The following is an 18,138-nucleotide window of genomic DNA, read 5'->3' on the forward strand; positions in this document are numbered from 1 at the left end:
AGAACCACAACAAAGTCTGGTAGTAGACTCTGAAGTCTGAAAATAAAAGGCAGGTGCAGCTGCATCATTATCTCTATTGTTGAGGAAAATCTATTTTTTAGCCATATTAATTCGATCGTTTAAGTGGTCCTGGACACCCGAATGTTATTGTATTCATGAGAACTTGCATATTGTAGGTCTGCATGCAGTTTTAGAGAAATGAATGTGGAAAAGTGGATGCTAATTTCACGTTTGGATTCATACCTGAATACCAGTCTCATCCTTTTGCTTAAAGTAAAGTAAAGTAATTAACTTTGAAGATCATCCAGAGAGAGATTTGGATCTGTTCCTTGAATAAAACCCCAGTACAACCTCCAGGACTTCAGGTTATAAGGTCTTTGGAGCAACATATAAACCAGCTTTTCCAGCACCATTTGACCTACATGAATGGAATTTTGCAACCTGAATTCTTGCTTTTGTTGTCATAGCAGAAGGTTAACGTCATGTTTCATCAGCGTGTCTAAAGCAGGAGGGAACTCAAAGTCATAGTTGTGTTCACACAGCCTGCAAACCCAAACAAACTCCGCGTTGTCAATGCCTTCTTTGTCTTGTGTCTTTTTGTCGACTTTAGCCACAAAAACACTTGACACCATGCAGCTATTCAAAATTACTTGACAATCTTGAAATTTTCACCTTAAGATTTAGCAAATCTGTTGCTTACTCAACAAAACCTGTATTTGAAAATGATTACTTGCTGCTGTTTAAAAATTAACCAAATTGAGCTAATTTGCATGGTTGTTTCTGTCGTTTGCCAGAACCTTCCGAATGCGACAAAGAGCCCAGATGTGGTTTAATTAAGGTCTAAATTATGCTGTTTATGCCAGTCAAACCAAAGCTGTAGCGTCTCTGAATAATCTGATTTAAATTTAAGAATTCAACTTAATTTGCTCTAAAAAAGACTATTGTGATGCCATTTAAAGCCCCCACACACAACTTCTCACACACTCGCTTGTTCTGGTGAAAGTTTTCGCAGCTGAACGGTGAAACTGTTTCCTTTTTGAACTTGGAGAGTCGTTATTAAAACAGTAAACCTGGAACAAACTGTGTGGCATGTTTGGTTTTACAGCTTTCAAAATAAACAACAATTCTAACCTCAATCCTAGGTGCCGCTAGAGGGCGACACACGGTCAGTTTCCGACGGTTCCCCACAACAGGTGAAGAAGACGGAGAAACCCGAAGGAGCACGAAGGTTCTCGAAGCGAGGCGTGTCTGTTCCTTCCTTCGCGTCTCTGAGGCAACAGCACCGGAACACGGTTGGTATACACAAATAAGAGCTCTGCCATAAACGTGGCGCCTCTGATCTGAAATCATTGACCACATATACAAAGCTAGCGTTGCAGTGATATGTAAATACGTCTTCACAAGCAATGTACTACAAGAGTTTTGCGAAAAATAACGTATTCCTTCTATTTACTGATATATCAAAATGTATGCACTAGTTTCTTTTCAAACGTGGTAAGAATGAAACGTCATCCACATATAAAGTGTGTGCTCGAACCTGTGTAAAACGGCATAGCCGAATACAATTGACTCGCATCCTTTGTCATATATTTACGGTTGTTTGGATTTCCGTATCATATGTAGGGCAACATTGCCAGGCCTTTATTTTGAAATCTGGCGGAAACGGTCTCTGGCCGTTGATGGCCGCTTGACGGAACCGTGGTGTTGTTTGGTAAATGTTCGCTTGCCTGAACAAACAAGTAAAGGCAAAATCGCCGCTCGGCCACGAGTTCGAACATGGAGGAGAAAGAGGAAAGCATCAGCATCAAACGGTAAGAGGGGAGTATTCGACCGCACCCGCGACGGGGGTGGCTTATTCAGAGTTTTATGTCCAGTCGCCTTGATTTCCTGCAAGTTTTCGATGCGATTCCCGATGAAGCAGCGAGAACAGAGGCGCGTTCTGTGCAGCCCCGTGATCGTTGTTTACGACCCTGCGTTTTGGTCACGCACGCGTTTCTACCGTTTCACATGTTTTGTGTATTCGACCGTGGTTAATGGAAATGGGAAGGGGTCTTCATGAGTTGTAAATATGGGGAGTTTTGATGGACAGCAGCTTTGTTCCTGCAGGCTGGATGTTTACTCGGACCACTTAATCCTCGGTGGATTCAGAAGCGCGTCGGCCGTGTCCCCCCCCCCCAGTGGCCACACTGGTTTACTTTCCCATTATTTATTTTTTGTTTTTCAAGCAAATAGTGTAACTGACGTTCAATGGTGAATGCAAACAGTCAGGCTGAAAATAGGTTTGGGGGTGGGGGTCGACGCCTTTTTCAGTAACGTGGGGACTGAGGCCTGCAGGCTTGACCCAAGACGACCTCTCTGCAAGACATGTTTTATTTTATTGTTGAGCTCAACAAAAGCAGAAAAAAAGGTGTTTCTTACTGTGATTGACAGGTGATCAGTTGTACTTGTGTGTGTGAAATGGAGCCTCCTCAGGATCAATGTGATGACGTCCTGCTTTCACAAGCATATGGAAAAAACCAACAAAATAAGATGATCAGGTTGTTAAAAAATTGCCCGCGGCTGCATTTATTTGTGATGTGTGTTTACTGGAAGGTTGAGCAGATGGAGCAAGTGGAGTGACGCCTCTTTGGGTTTTTGGAAACTACTGGAATTTTCTCCAACTTTCAAGATTTTTCTCCCCCTAAATTTACTGGTCATTTAATGACGAGATGCGTCACACAGGCTGTTTTACGCTGTGAGTCAGTTTCCCGTTGGCATTTTGTGGCTCACTTTAGCCCCTGCTGCTCGGTGTTGGTGGTAAAAGCTGTTTTAATTTGCACCCGTGTTCCTGCAGCATTGATGTGCATCGATCACATGCACACTGACAAAAACGACCCTGCCCCCTCTTTCAAGCCTCCGTTTTAATAAACGGGTTTTTCTACTCGCACAAAGGTTGGATGTGTGTCACGCGTCTGTCCTGGCCCTCTACATCTGTGTGTTTTCATATTTCATCATCCCCCCTCCACACACACACACACACACACACACACACACGCTGGATCTCATTCTTTGACCCTCCTTTCAGACAACAGAAATGTGACGGTTGTCCAGCTTTGTCTCTGTCTTTGGCTACGAGTGTGTGACATCATGTCGACGTGTGTGCGCGTGCGTGTAATTGTGATTAAAACCCCACTGTGGGCAGTGTGTGCTGTGCCACGCTGCTAACACACAACTGTAGTGTTTTACGACCACAGTTGTGAGCTTGGACGCACGTTATTGGACGCAGCAGAGACCCGGGCACGTAAACATTTGTGCAGCTCTGCTCTCTGACCGAGAACACTATGTTCTGTGCTGCTCCGCCTCACTGACACACTTCCCGATCTGGCGGCACGTCGTGTTTTGATAGTGTAACAGCAGTCGTGGGAGTAGCAGCATTGTTTTCATTTGGATTCGATGGGCGTTCTGTTGATTAGGTCCCGGAATTGTCTCGTAAATAGTGCAGGCCCAATTATGTAGAGGAGGTGGATTGTTGGTAATGACGGAATGGTGCACACTGTGTAATGTAATGAACGTGCACGCCGTTCCCAGCAGCAGCGGAGCAGCTTAGCGGTCTCCGGGCTCGGGTTTCAGCTGTGTGGTGGCGTTGTTGGGATATGTTACCGCGGGTTTTCGTCACATGCGTTTGTCTGAGATGAATGGGGGGGAAACGTTTCTTTGAGGTAATTTCTGATGGCGATAGCCTCGCCGGAGTCATCGTTAATACTCAAAGCGCCGCCGTGGAAACTGGAGCCAATCACGAAGCGTTTGAGAGGCGGTCAAATCCACTTTTCACCACAATGGCAAGTGACCGATTAGAGGGAAAGGAGACAGTTCAAGAAAGTCAGGAAGGGTCGTTAAACCTTCAAGGAGCTTCACCAAATTACCGCCATTGAACCCCAGGAGAGCCGAGTGGAGCCACTCCTGCTTGACCTCCTGAGGAGAAGTAGGTCAAGCAGGAGCAGTTGCCCCCACCCCGTCTGACTAAACGGGGGAAAGGAATTTTTTTTTGCGTTTTCGAAAGCGCCCAACATTCACGCCGATCCGCGGTGACGATCCGGCGCGCCAGGCCGATGGTTGGCGTCGTTCGATATCGTTCCTCCGCCGGTCGGAGTATTGACGCAGCAAATACGCACTTTGTTGGAGGAGCGACAATGAAACAATGTTGTCATGGAGCGGCTTAAAGTTGCTCAGTAGTCGGTTGTTGTTGTTGTTGCTGCTGCTGCTCCCAGGTGTGCACACTACACTACACTACTGTGTGTATGCGCATGCACCGTGCGCGACCGTTTCCCCTATAAGCAGCACGAGACGTAAACGAGGATGTTTTCAAAACTGTTGGGGCCCCATTTCAAAAAGAGGCTCTTCCGTAAACGGGAGGTGGAAACGAAACCAGAAACAGACCGTTTTTGTTGTAAACAGGCCCCAAGTACCACTAAAGTAAAATATACTAAAATAAGCACGTCTGTCTGTCCGTCTATCCGTGTTTTTACTGTCATGAGCAGCTAATTACTGCGGTTTGGTCTTTGAGACCTTTGCTCTCTTTTCTCTGGAGCAGTCGGGGCTCTTGGCTAAATAGCGCATTCTTTTTCCGACACTTACATTTGCAATGCTAACGTTAACGTCACTAAGTCCTTTCCGAGTGGCCGACTCCACGTCACAGAAGCTGCGTCACGCTTTTGTGCTTATCCGATTGCAATTCCACAGAAAGCCACGGCCCCGTGAGTAAACTGCTGCTTTTGTCTTGTCAGCACTGCCCCCTGCCCCCCCCCCCCCAAGAACAGACCAAATCAGAGCGGGTCAGACTGAGGAACCAATAAAGAGATGATGGGACTAGGAAGGAGGATCTGGGAAGTCTCCCAGCAGCCGGCATAAATAACATTCTGTTCTCGTTGGTTTGGGACATTTCTGATCCCACTTTGTAAAACTGAAAACAAACACTGAGGAATGAGTGGGCCGTCTGCCCCCCCCCCCTCCCCCCCCGGACCTGTTTCAACAGGGTTGTGGAGCTTCTAAAGGAAAATAGAATTGACCGACACATGTGATTGACTGTCCTCTGCACGTCAGGCTGTGAACGGCGGTTTGGTGCAGGTGTGTTTTCCTGCTGCTTCTTTTCCCTGACGTTTCCTCCCTCGTCCCCTCGGTGCAGGAGCAGTTTGGAGCAGAGGAAACTGCGCTCCCGCGATGCAGCCAGATACAGGCGGAGTCAGGAGACGGAGGTGTTTTATGAGCTCGCCCACACGCTGCCGCTCCCTCGCCGGGTGTCCACCCATCTGGACAAATCGGCCATCATGAGAGTCGCTCTCAGCGTCCTGCGGATGCGCCAGCTCGTCCACGCTGGTAAGATCTTCACCAGTTCCTCTGGCACGATGGAAGAAGCTGCAGATTAACCTCACAGGTTGAGTTCTTGTGTGGATGTTGGCCCAAAATACACCTTCTCCTGCTATAGGAGATCAAAGTTTGAATACGTAAAGCCATTCAAGATCTGTTCAATGGTTTTTTGTTAGCATGCTAAAAATAGACTCCTGACCTTTGTCTTCAGTTCCTGCAGCCAGTGAGAGTCAGAAAAAGGAGCCTGAAGAGGATCCGATGGACATTTTCTACCCTCAGACCCTGGGTGGGTTCATTATGGTGTTGACTGAGGAGGGAGACATGATCTACCTGACGGAGAACGTCAACAAGTACATCGGCATCGTGCAGGTACGCAGTCAGCTAGGTTACGTGGAGGTCATTATGGCACCAATACCTGCAGGAGTTTTCAGACGTAAACAACAATGTTAAAGTATTTTCTTAATGATGCCTCCATAAATGGATTTATAAATTCCCAGCTTTTGTTTGTTGCGGACAGCTGGAGCTGCTGGGCCAGAGTGTTTATGACTTCATCCATCCCTGCGATCAGGAGGAGCTCACAGACCTGCTGACTCCAGGTCAGACGCAGCCCCTCTGCTTATAAATGGGGACCCTGCTCTAAATATGGGCAGAGGGAACTTTTAATATGATATTATTTATACATTCTGTGAATTGGGATCCAAACCTGCTTCTGTCATGTCAATTACAGGTTTGAATAAGAAACTGATGAAGGACCTGCCAAATGACCTCAACTTCTTCCTGCGAATGAAGAGCACTCTGACCAACAGGGGGCGCACTGTCAACATCAAATCTGCTGAATGGAAGGTCCAGTACCCCTCAAGACTTTTATTAAAGACAAACTTTGAGCACAGTATGAAATTGTGATGTAGCGGATGCATTTGTTCCAGTCTAAATCTGCTGTTTGACATGAATCCCGCTTGTGTTGGTGCAGGTTCTCCACTGCACAGGTCACATGTGTCCATTTGGTGGTGAACCGAGCTCCCCAGCTGCTGCCAGAGTTATGGTCCTGCTCTGCGAGCCCATCCCTCACCCCTCCAGCGTGGAGTTTCCGCTCGACACCTACACCTTCCTTACCCGCCACAGCATGGACCTGCGCTTCACACACTGCGAGGGCAGGTAGGGCGACCCTGTCCCCTGTGGGGGGCGGAGCTAACGGAAAGCGTCTGTCTTTTCAAAGTAAAACGGAAACGATATTCTGCTTTTCTGTTTTCCTATCCAGGGTGACGGAGTTGGTGGGATATAAACCGGATGACCTGATCGGCCGCTCGGCTTTTGAGTTCCATCATGCGCTCGACTCCGATCACATCGGCAAGAGCCTTCGCACACGTGAGTGGGAATTGTGATCCCCCCCGTTGTTTGGGAGGGTTGACGGAGCCGTATAGACGCGCTTCCTGCGTGCGTTTTGTAAATGTTTGTTCTCTTTACACCATGAAGTGCTGTCCAAGGGTCAGGTGAGCACCCGCCACTACCGTTTCCTGGCCAACAATGGCGGCTTCGTCTGGGCAGAGACGCAGGCGACCGTCCTCTATAGCGGCAAGACCTCCCAGCCCGAAGCCATCGTCTGCCTCAACTTCATCCTCAGGTGATCGGAGTTCTGCCTGTGTCTGGATATATTCTCGGCTATAAGTGCCTCTCGTTTATTTCTCATCCTTCTGGTTTTTCTTGCAGTTCCGTGGAGCAACCGGAGTTTGTTTTCTCCATTGAGCAGGTTCACTCTGATCCGCCTGAAGCCAACGCTCCAGCACTCACACCAGCAGATAGTGACACTCCCCTGAAATCTGAAACGGCTCTCGACACCCCCTGCAAGGTTGAGAATGTGGGTTCAAGTTCCAGCAACGCTGCCGATCTATTCTTTAAACTGAAGGAGAAGCCTCAGGAGCTGCTCCAGCTGGCTCCAGAGGCTGGAGATGTTGTACCGCTGACAGGTTAGACACTCCAGAGACTGGTGTGTGTGTGCTGCTCTTCGTTCATTGACTCATTTAGCCCACTAAAATTAGCTTTGGCTTCACTTTAACTTAACTTGTTCTATGAGCGTTTGTCTCCCCCACTCGGAAGTGACAAGAATTACACAAAGACTAATTCTAATCTGCATGTTGCTTCATAAGTGGCGTTTTACAAGTTCAACAATTGATAATAAAGATAAATTACAGGGGAACTTGCTCTAGATGAAATGTTTGTTTCTTTTTTTTTGACAGATTTTTCCAAGCTGTCCTTCTTCAGTCCCTCCAGTCCAGACACCATGCCAGAGAACCCTCAGGATCTCTGCTCTCCACAACTGCTACAGCTCCTCACGCCAATCTTCAGCCCCATGACACCACCTTCATCATCCACATCTGAGGCTGAGCTGGTACGCGAGAGCCTTCATTTTCTCCATCCAATCTCTGCGTATTTTCTTATTTGTCCTGATGTCTGCTCATCAACCTCAGAGCGCCTCAGAGGAGGTGATGGACACCAGCAAAGTGGAGAAGTTTTTCACAATTCGGCCAGAGAACAGCCAGGAGAAAGGAGAGAAACTCAAGGTCTGTCCTATTTTAATAACATTCATCACAATAATCACAGAGGACGTCTCAAAGGACAGTTTTTCATCCGTAATGTCCACCTGTCCTTTCTCAGGACTCTGAGGAGATGGATTTGGCGATGTTGGCTCCGTACATATCTATGGACGATGACTTCCAGCTGACCTTTCTCAGCAGTTTGTCAGAGGAAGAAGACAAACGTTCTGCCCCTCTGCGCACGCTCTCAGCGGCACTGGCAGCGAACAGGAAGAGGTAGCGCGGAAAAACTCAGCCGCTCACGTTTCAAATGGCCTGAGCGGAAACGTGCTAGCGTCGCAGTGTTCAATCTGTCCTGGCGGTGGCGCCAGAGGACGGGTCATTTTCTGCGGGTGTCAGCGGCACTCAAAAGGCTTGTTTCTTTTAGGTCCCATAACCCAGATGAAGATGAGGCGTCCGATCTGCTGATTGAGGACAAGAGACAGAAAAAAGAAGCTTCCTGCATCGAAGAGGAGCTTCTTAACTACACATATAATCTGGTGAGTAAAGGAAGGAAAACTAAATCTAAATTAGGCCAAACTGCAGCTGTTCGAAAGTCTTGACTTCAGTTTAGAACCTTTGGACTGTGCTGAAGAAGCAAAAGTCTCTGTCCTTCAGAGGTCGGTCGCTGTTGGCAGGACGTCCGGTGACAAAATAAGAGCGGCTTTCACGTCACAGGCGAAGCCAGTCGGGACGAGGCGCCATTTAGCTGAAGTCGTAGCGTTTCTGAGCCGTGGCGAAAGTTGGACAAACGTTTCAGGCTCATTGTTCTAACCCAACCTTCTCCAGGGCTGCCTGGATGAGGGCGACCAACCAAATTCAACCCTGAGCGCTGAGGGAGGAGGGAGCAGCCGGCTGCTGACGGACAAGGACCCGCTGTTGGGAGGGATGCAGGGCCTCTCCGACACTGCCGGTGAGAGAAACACACGTTTCTCACACATCTCCAGGACGACCCTCATCATGTCGCCATGACAACCTGCTAAGAACAGCTTGAGGAGGTCTTATTGGTGCCATGGGGCTTTCTTTCTTTGCTTCAGAATACCAGAGCAGTTTTGATTCCATCGTTTTCTTTCGCCCTCTCTTCCAGCCTGGATGAAGGACATTTTCATAGTGTGTCCACCTGATCTGTCGCCGCCCGCCTCCCCTCTGACATGACAAACGCTGGCTGGACTCCTGATCTGAGCGAGGAAGTGAGCGCAGCAGCTGTATGAAAATACTCTGTGGTTGGTTTCAGTCTGTAAACACAAGCAAACGCACACAGCATTAACAAAACTGAGGCGATCCGGGGGCCCTGGGCGCCACTCCCGTTGGACCGTTGGGTGGCGTGTTTCTGCGGCAGCTGGAAAATATCTTTCTCTTTGGTGCTTGTCGTCTTTGAAGGTCACAATCATGTAAATCTCCCTTGTTTCTTTGCAGTAGCATGGTGGTATAAGGGTTGGAAAATGGATTCATTGTCCTTTTGGGTGTCGACCGAACGGTGCTAAAATCACACGTTTCTCCGTGAGCAGCTAAGTCGGATTTAGTCCGACTATCATGACGTTTAACCAGTGTGAGAGTTCCTGTAATCCTCTGCATGTGTCAAATGTGAACATTTAACGGATTTTACTCCTTTTTTTTCTGTGTTGAGCCAATTTAGACCAACAAAGAAACAGGCAGCATTCAAGTGGCATATTTTTTTACATCTTCTTACACATATTTTAAAGTAACACTTTTATCATAAATATGAATTCTGGTTTGTTATTACTGTGAGATATAATGAGCCAGTAATAAGCAGGTGCTTTATCTTCCTATTGTGGTGGACGGGTGTGGAGATGGAAATGATTAATGTACTTAAAATGACTGTATAGCCTCAGTAGAAATACCATTTATCAATACTATTCAAGTTTTTATCTTATGACTTGTAAAGGATTGTGCCTCAACGAATAAGCTTCAGTTGTGTTCTCTATTAGCAGTATTTGTTGATCTGCAGGATCACTTTTGTAAATGCACATTTAATCTGCATATAACCCTTTTAAAGCTGCAACCATGCAACGTATACCTGTACCAGTTCTTCCGTGCCTTGAAGACTTTAAGCAGAAGAGTTTTTTCTCCACATTTAAACTGTTACCTAAACTTTGTATTGCTCATTTATTTCCTCAATGAAATAAAATGCAAGAGAAATCGCCGCCTGCTGTTGTTTTTGCCTCGTGGATTCTCAGCTGCGTTTGCCTCCTCAGAGCAAATGTTTTATTTAAGGCGACGAAATGTTTAAATGTGCTGCAATGGGGATCTAATTGTATGATGTCCAATGCTCTCTGGCTCCTCACTGGTGACTGCTGAGCCCAAAACAACATTTTATCTGTCATCTGACTGTACTGTTGCATAAAACTGCACCACACAACAGTGCACGCGTCACATATTCTCCTTTACATAACACCAGTGCGCCATCCTAACTTTACAGAGTGACCAAAGTCGTTCCCATCAACGCCTCCCCGGCAGCTGTGGCTTCCCCCTCTTTGCTCAATCTCATTCTCACATTGCGAAGCGACGTGGTTGTTGGGTTTTGTACATTTTGTGGCGAGACGAAACGTCCCGGGCCATTGTGAAACGGTGACGTTTAATGAGGAGCCTTTCGTTCGTTTTGGTTTTTACTTTACTAGTTTTTTGGAGGGTTTTTTTTTTTAAATTCAGTCGTGCACGTTGGCTCGCTCCACTTCAGCGTGGTCAAATATAATGTGCAGATAAAAACGTTCAAATGGAGAAGCCACACGCACAAAGAACAAACGGCATTCACGAACAACGTTAGAACACATTTGGACTCATGTAGTTCCCACCGGTATTAGGAAATAGTTGTCTTGTAACATCAGTAACATCCATTCATCAACCTACTTCTTGTTTTTGTTCTAACTGGAAACACCCAGGACCCAGTGCGGAACACAGGAGCCACCCTGTCTGTACTCACCATTTTACTGTAAACCTGTGGACATTTAAATCAGCTGTTCGGTCTGTGCTGGTCTCTTTGCAGGCACCTTTACGGGTTAATGAAGATCGCTTTACCTTCTTTCACTGCTCAATATTTTGCTTGTCTCAGAAATCAAATGCCAGATGAAACGTTTCGACGTTTATTTGTTACACTTTTTTTGCATTAATACATGTACAAAGAATTCTCTTAAGTAATACAAATTACATAATATAGAGATGCAATCTTATAAAATACAATACATTCAAGGTCTGCAAAGGTGTCAGTTTGGCTGCAGAGTTTAAAGAGAAGCAGGAAGTTGCTGTGACAAACGTTTGACCAAATAAATAATGGGACACTTTTGCGTTAATTCATTCGTTCTGTCTTTTAAAATGATTTCCATACGTTTTCGCCAGATTTTAAACGAGCGTGGCAGCAAGCTGTCGGGTTCACAACGCGACACCACAATTCCGTTCCACTTGTAGCGAAACCAAAACATGTCTGGAACAAACGGGGTTCCTGCAGCACCCCACTGACGTCACCGAGGAATCCTCGAGCTGCCCCATCACTGACGTGACCCATCACTGACGGGAACCATAAACGTCTCCAGGAGAACACTGAAAACACACACAGGCACTTACACGTTTACATTACTGCGGTCCTGGTCCACACTGAGGTTGGCTAATGTTACACAAAATCTCCTTAACGAGGGTTAAAACCACATCATTGTTACTTAAGGCCAAAGGTAGCTTTGATTCCTGGAGGCTTTCAGGCCAGCAGTTCCCTCGTCTGTCACACACACATTCATATAAGACAACAACACTCAAATAATCATCGTTAAATATACTTCAGTGGTGTCTGACTGGGGAGACCCCGTCAGAATGTTTAAAACGTGTGAAAGGACGAGCGTCCCAGTGCTGATGAGCTGGAGTCCATCGGGACAGCGTCCAGGTTTTCCTCCAACACGGTTTTTCTGCAGAGCTCAAATTCTGCGTCAATTAGCTGCTGATCAAAGTTGTGCTTCCGTCAAAAACACCACCGCAGTCTGTGTCCATCAGGTGTCCTTGTCCTGTGTCAGGGGGTGGAGCTCCCGGATGTCCCCTTCGCCCGTCCTGTCCCTGGAACGCGATGAGCGCACCTCCTCGTAAGGCGGGGGGGCGTTGTCGGGGCTCTGGCTGGACAGCAGCGGGTGGTGGCTGCCGCCCGCTCGAGACGCCTGGAGGCTGCTGGGAGACTCCTGGGACAGCAGGAGCTGGGTCGGCCCCGGCGCCGAGGAGGTGGGGAGGCGCTGTCCCCAGCTGCCGTATACCGCCTCCTCGTAGGAGGGGAGCGAGACAGGAAGTCCGTCCACCATCAGGTCCAGCTGGTCCGAGGAGCGCCGACTGCAGAGACAGAGCGTTACTGTAGACAAGGAATCTCTTTCTACCTTCAAAAATAAAGTTAGCATGAAGAAGAAACGGCGTTATGTTGGGATTTAGTGGAGGTCTTCGTCCTACCTGTGTGACTGACAAGGTAAGAGGCGGGACTTAATGACCAGACAGGCGGTGGTGGTGAGGAGAAAGATGGACATGCCCACCGCCGTGGTGGCCATGCTGGGCATGGAGTCGTTGAATCTACCGTCAGCGTTCACGTTGGGACCCTCTGAAACACGAAGAATTAAAGAAAATTAAAGAAAAACTGCGATCTGCTGTCTCTGCACACGGAAACTCAGCGGTGCGCAAAAGACTTTTTTCAGTTCCACAATGGGCAGAATGTGCGGTGTCCCTTTTTTAACATTTTTATGTAAGCGTGAGAAAAATCATTCACGCGATATAATCGTCTCGCAGAAATTTCTGTCGCCGAATAAATCAAATAAAGCGCAGATGATACGCGTGTCTAATTATAACCTCTGCAGCTGATTGGTTAGACTTGCAGATGCCTTGGCTCCGTTCTGCGGACACGGTTTCTGCTAGTGATGCAATTCTGTGCCCATGTCAGTGGTTTCCATGACAAAGAGGAAACGATCAGTGGTTAATATGATGGCTTAGCCTGCTTCCTCCTTCCACTTCCTGTCAGAGCGGGCTGGGGTAAATGTAGCAGAGGAAGCTGGGAACTGGTGTGGAGAACTCAGAGCTTTTGGTTCTCCTGCAGAGGTTCTGACAGCATCTGGAAACCTCTTAACTAGGCCAAAAGATAAACGTGAGCTTCCGCCACGTTGCCACTAAACCTAAATGCACCAACATAATAGATTCTTAACAGATCCTCATTATACCCGGCTCATAAATTAGACGAGAAGGCAACGTGACGTAAGAACCCCCCCGATTTCTCACCTTTAATGGGGATGCAGGCGGGTATGGAAGGCTGCCATTTCCCATGGCGACACCGGGAGACACGGACCTTGCTGCTGATGTGGTAACCAGGCTCACAGAAGAAATGGATGGTGGTCTTCGTGGAGAAGCCTTGACACGGGGACGGATCGCAGCGGAACCCTCCATGTTCTGGTACCAGAGGGTGAGAACAGTTGCTGAGCCTGCCTGCAGGAACATCGGAGGCTTTGGTTAATCATTGTAGAGCAAATTCCTGGTGGGTTTTAGAACGAGGACACAAAAGCAAAACTATCCAAGGCGGCACGTAGGGGGCCTGGAAGGCACCAGACGACTCAAAATTGGGTTTAAAGAAAGATAAAGATTTAAGGAGGCTACATCTGCCCATGCAGCAAACGCTGTTAACCACTTCCTTTACTTGCCACCAAACGTCTGCATCTGCAGAATCAGAGAAAATGATGGCCCCACATGCTCCCTAACCCAAACCATCTACACAGGAAGGAAGAGGGTCCAGTCAGAGTCTGAGAGTGGCCGATTACTCAACACCTGCGGAAAGGTGTCAGCATTTGAAGTAAACGCTGACTCTGTGGTCATTTCACAATGAATTCCGCGTTAGTCGGAACTGATACACGTAATAACTGAAACAGAAAATTAATGGCAATTACCTGAAGCGAGGAGCGGCGTGGAGATCAAGAAGAGAATTCCGCAGAACCCGCCGACGTGACCGCACGCCCGCGGATGCAGGAGTGGCCCAGACATCAAACAAGAGTTCCTGCAGGGAAAGACGCCGGGTCAGTTCTCTGGAGGCACACCTCCCGGTTCCCCCGGGAGCGGCGCTCTCGCCCAGCGAAACAGTGGAAACAACAGAACCGCGACGACCCAGACGGGGTTTCGTATCAACAGCAGCTGTCAGCGGCGGGACTTTATCGGGTCAAATGCCACGGTGTCTGTGGTTTGGCGCTTTCTGCTCAGGAGACACGACAGTCATCTGTGGAGCACCCGGGGGAGCGCCCCCTCCCTTAGCGTGCCAGGCTCTCTCATGCACGCACACACACACACACACACACACATTAAAGTGACTTAAGAACCACAGTTTCAAAGCTGCATCTTGTGTGACCACATTCTGCGTGGGCTCCACGTCTGAGTCATCTCAGCCCTCTGTGAATTCAGGACTTCAGCTGTGATGGTTTACAAAACCGAGACGAGACGAAGGTGGAATTTCGGGTTTAAAAGCCAAAACCCCTGGTTCCCGTGACGATCGTGCGGCGCCCCGCTGGTTCTGGCGACACTGAGAATCACTCCACGCCGCCACCTAAACGTCTCCGGCACGTCTGAAATGTCAGATATCCTCAGCGGGAATGAAAAGGTGCTGCTCTGTCACTGATGATTAAAGGCTGCCGACAACAGGAGCGACGGCCTGTCTGAGCTGCGTCTGTTGTCCCCGTCTGTTGTCACCTGCAACAGCCCTCTGTTTGGGGCAAACAGGGGCCGCGCGGGGCTGTTTGTGAAGTGATGACACCACAAACTGCATCTACAGAATTTCCCAGAAAACGCAACATGCTGCCTGATGTCAGAGGGAGAGCTGGAACCACAAAGCCACGGGAGTTTGGGAACGCCCGGAAGCCTGTGTGGATTCATTTCCAGCTCGTAGGCAGCAATGTGCATGTGCACGTACACTCACCCACTGAACCACAGTTCTCTGGTTGATCAGTATCTATGGAGATGACTGCTACGCTGCCATGTTGAACTTTGCTCTCAAAAACATACGTGGGCTATTCTTAGATATCCTTGTTATGCAGACATGTACTGGGAGGAAAAAATGATGGGAAATGACAAGATGAGCCTGAAACTCCCACAGAACCAGCGTGAAAACAAGCTGCCGCTCAAACGATCGCTCTAAATGTGCCCTGCAGTTCAGCAAAGAGGACTCGGACCAGTTTCGGGGAATAAAAAAGTTTCTCAATCAAATTTCCTTGAATGTACTAGTGTGAATAGAGAGAAATGGTGACTCTGCGGCTTTAGGGCCCAAAAAGCAAAGCACAACGCGACCGCACAATGTAACTGCTGATGTTGCGTTACCTACAGAGTGTGTGTCAACCAGCCATTGTTACCTTGCTCTCTATGATTAAAACATAAATAAGGATTTCAGGTAAACAGCTGCTTGGCTAAAAGCAGGAACACATTTAGTTTATACTTTATTTTATATTCTATATGCAACTTATAATGTGGCTGAAACGTCACGTGTATAGTGGCTTTTCAGTGTGTTTTTTTTTCTTTAATCAAATGTGTTTTACCCAAATATTAAGATCATAACACTTTGGATATTAATGGAATGTCCTAGCGAGGAGAGTTGTGCAGGTTCCTTTATGTCATTTAATAATGAGAAATTCTCTCTCATCCCTAAACACGAATCAATGGAACTTTGAAAGGCTTATGAGCATTTGATGCGTCTTGTTCCTCAGCAACAGTCTATCAGCGTAAGAGGCTTCGCGGAGGCAGAAGATTAAACTATTAAACGGGTTCTCTCATAAATGCAGCCAAATTCCGACTTCAGCTTCACGTTTAGGCTTCCGTTGTTAATCAAAAATCACAAGTTTATTGGCTGAACTTTATCAAATGGGACATGGGGCGCTTATTATTATTACTATAATAATTATAATAGTTGTTGTGAAGAATAATAACAAGCGTTATTACTATTATTATTTACACCACACAGGACTAAAGCAGACTAAAGAGCGACCTTCCCGATGTCAGACTGAACGATTATCTGCGGAGGCATGCAGGTAAATTAAAAACACGACTCCATCTCCCCTTCAGGTGATTGAAAGGAGACATTTACATGCAGAAACATCTCACCTGGCGGTGGCTACAGAACCAGCGGCGGCGCTTTCCGGAACGGAGGCGTCTGTCGGGGCTGCAGCGGGGATCGGGCTGGTTTCGTGCAGACAGATGTGCGGGTGGGCCGTGAGGATGGATCCGGTCCGGATCGGCAGTCCTGCTCAGCAACAGGTCGCACCTTCTCTGCCGCTTCGGCCCTCCTGAGTCACTGATCAGCTGTTTCACCGACGCCCGAGCCTTCCTATTGGTCGCTGGGGGCGGAGAAGCCCCGCCCACTCCGCTTCGTTCTGGAAACGCGCACGCACGCACGCCATTTCCTCACTTTTGGTCTTGTCGGATAAAGATCAAGAATCGGACCCTTTCCTATGTGATATATATGATTATTGCGATTAGCCCACTAAGCATCAGCACGAGCAGCTTCTGATAGTCCGAAAGGGCCCTACTGGTCTATGGAGGCGCTCCCTTTTTGGGCTGACTTACAGTAAAAGCTGAAGAGTTGCTTGGCACTGACGACACAAGTTGGCGGAAGTGTTAAAAATACCCCCTGTGGAGTGTTGTTGCGGCCGAGCGCGTCTCCGTGCGCTCCACGGCCGTGGCCGAAGGTTGCAGCTCCTCATGCAGGATGTGGTCATCCGGGAGGGCCCGTTTAGTCACGCTGATGAAGCATGAGCTCATTCCGGCATCAGCTGCCCGAGTATGAAGCAGGTAGTTGGTAAATAACTTCAACATCACGAAAGAAGGATCCTTGGTCGTCTGGTGCGTGTTTACCGCAGAACAAAAAGGGAATAAACCAGTGATGCTTTTACAACAATCATTTTAAAGGACAGAAAACAGACAAGGATGACTTTTGCAAAAGCTGTATTTGCAAAAAAAAAAGTACTTTTTGATGTAAAGGCTATGCATATATATATATATAATTGTTATTATTTTACAATACCAGTGACGTCAACAATACACAAACAGGAAATGCTGCAATGCTTCGACAAAATAAGAGTCTGATGGGTGAAGCGGTCCGTCAACAGTGGTACCAAACGTTGGTCACCTCCGAGAATAATCCCAACAAAGTATCAAGATGCTGGTGAAAGGCACTTGAATCCTCAACAGGCACCAGAGTTTCACTTCTGCTGCTCTATATCTTTTCAGGAAGCTCTGTAGCACAAAGTCATTCAATAAAATATCCCCCCCGTAAAATAGATACCATCTGTTGGAGTCATTGACATTTTCACATTTTTGACCACTTTAGCCGAGCCGATTATTAATGTTTAAGACCCAAAGCAGTGTAAAACGATACAGTTAGTACTTTAAACTGTTATTAAAGCCTTTTATGGGATGTGAAATGAGCTATGGAAGCGTCACCACAGCACGCTCGATCACACGTTGTCCGCTACATCCTCTCTGCTTCACTAACGCACCCAAAAATAGGTCATCACACACGTGCACAACTTTATGCCGACAGTGTAATTAGATCATCCCAGTTCTGATCAAAAGAAAGGATTCTTCCATCTAGTCCAATACACAGGATACAATAATAGTACTAAAAAAGACTGAAGCAATTACAAGAGAGCACTCATTTACTCACAGGGGGGGGGGGGCTCTAGAGCTTTCAGATGTTGCGCAATTTAGGGAGAGTTTCATTTCATCGGATCAGATCATGGCGTGACCCCTGACCTTTGTGTCGGTACCGGTCAGAACAGTGGGGATTGAAATTCAGCTGGTGCTTCTAAGAAAGGGAAGGAGTCGGGAACGGAGCTCAAAGCCTCGACGATTCCCGACAACGCCGCCGGGAACTTTGGATCCCGCCGCAGCTAAATGCGTCGCTCACAGCAATTAGATCTGTAAATGTTTAAAAATGAGCTCACTAAGAATTCCGAGCGTACCGAGGCCTGTAAATGAGTGGCGGAATCCGTAGATCTACCAGCAGCTGTAAATGTGTCGACGGTGACGCAGATCGGCCACAAACACCAACGTGAGCGTCAGAAAGGAAGAAAAGAAAGAGCGGGATCGTACCCGTTCCTTCAGGACTGAATTACGATGACGTCTCCAGATTTTTACACACCGGTATTTGCACGCGTCTCGGCAGATACGGGTCACGGCCTCAGTTTTACGGCCCGCTCATTAAGGCCATAAACCTCGAGAGCTGGATGAA

At 47.6% G+C, this 18,138-nt stretch overlaps 2 protein-coding genes across 5 annotated transcripts; one reads left to right on the forward strand and one right to left on the reverse strand.

Annotated features, from left to right (window-relative positions):
* The first annotated feature begins 1,662 nt into the window (after positions 1 to 1,662).
* Positions 1,663 to 10,077, forward strand: hif1al (hypoxia inducible factor 1 subunit alpha, like). Of its 4 annotated transcripts, none has more exons than XM_057048919.1 (15): positions 1,663 to 1,811; positions 5,162 to 5,352; positions 5,555 to 5,712; positions 5,861 to 5,939; positions 6,071 to 6,186; positions 6,314 to 6,498; positions 6,602 to 6,708; positions 6,817 to 6,964; positions 7,051 to 7,307; positions 7,578 to 7,729; positions 7,809 to 7,901; positions 7,996 to 8,150; positions 8,302 to 8,413; positions 8,703 to 8,826; positions 9,001 to 10,077. In XM_057048919.1, exons 1-15 carry the CDS (start codon positions 1,777 to 1,779, stop codon positions 9,066 to 9,068), a joined length of 1,980 nt encoding a protein of 659 aa, XP_056904899.1. In that variant the 5' UTR covers positions 1,663 to 1,776; the 3' UTR covers positions 9,069 to 10,077. The 4 variants fall into 4 exon arrangements, with proteins under 4 accessions (XP_056904899.1, XP_056904897.1, XP_056904896.1 ...); XM_057048917.1 differs by lacking the exon at positions 1,663 to 1,811 and adding an exon at positions 2,515 to 2,537 and having other exon boundaries at positions 8,703 to 8,911; XM_057048916.1 differs by lacking the exon at positions 1,663 to 1,811 and adding an exon at positions 2,515 to 2,537.
* Positions 10,078 to 11,000: 923 nt separating this feature from the next.
* On the reverse strand, positions 11,001 to 16,269 carry zgc:152863 (uncharacterized protein LOC562658 homolog). Its single transcript, XM_057049013.1, has 5 exons — positions 16,011 to 16,269; positions 13,820 to 13,926; positions 13,161 to 13,364; positions 12,348 to 12,492; positions 11,001 to 12,233 (listed from the first exon to the last, which is right to left on the reverse strand). The coding sequence occupies exons 2-5, from the start codon at positions 13,911 to 13,913 to the stop codon at positions 11,906 to 11,908; spliced, it is 771 nt and encodes a 256-aa protein (XP_056904993.1). The 5' UTR covers positions 13,914 to 13,926; positions 16,011 to 16,269; the 3' UTR covers positions 11,001 to 11,905.
* Between the last annotated feature and the right edge of the window lie 1,869 nt (positions 16,270 to 18,138).

The sequence above is a fragment of the Takifugu flavidus genome, chromosome 12 (assembly GCF_003711565.1).
Source record: "Takifugu flavidus isolate HTHZ2018 chromosome 12, ASM371156v2, whole genome shotgun sequence".
Classification (NCBI taxonomy): domain Eukaryota; kingdom Metazoa; phylum Chordata; class Actinopteri; order Tetraodontiformes; family Tetraodontidae; genus Takifugu; species Takifugu flavidus.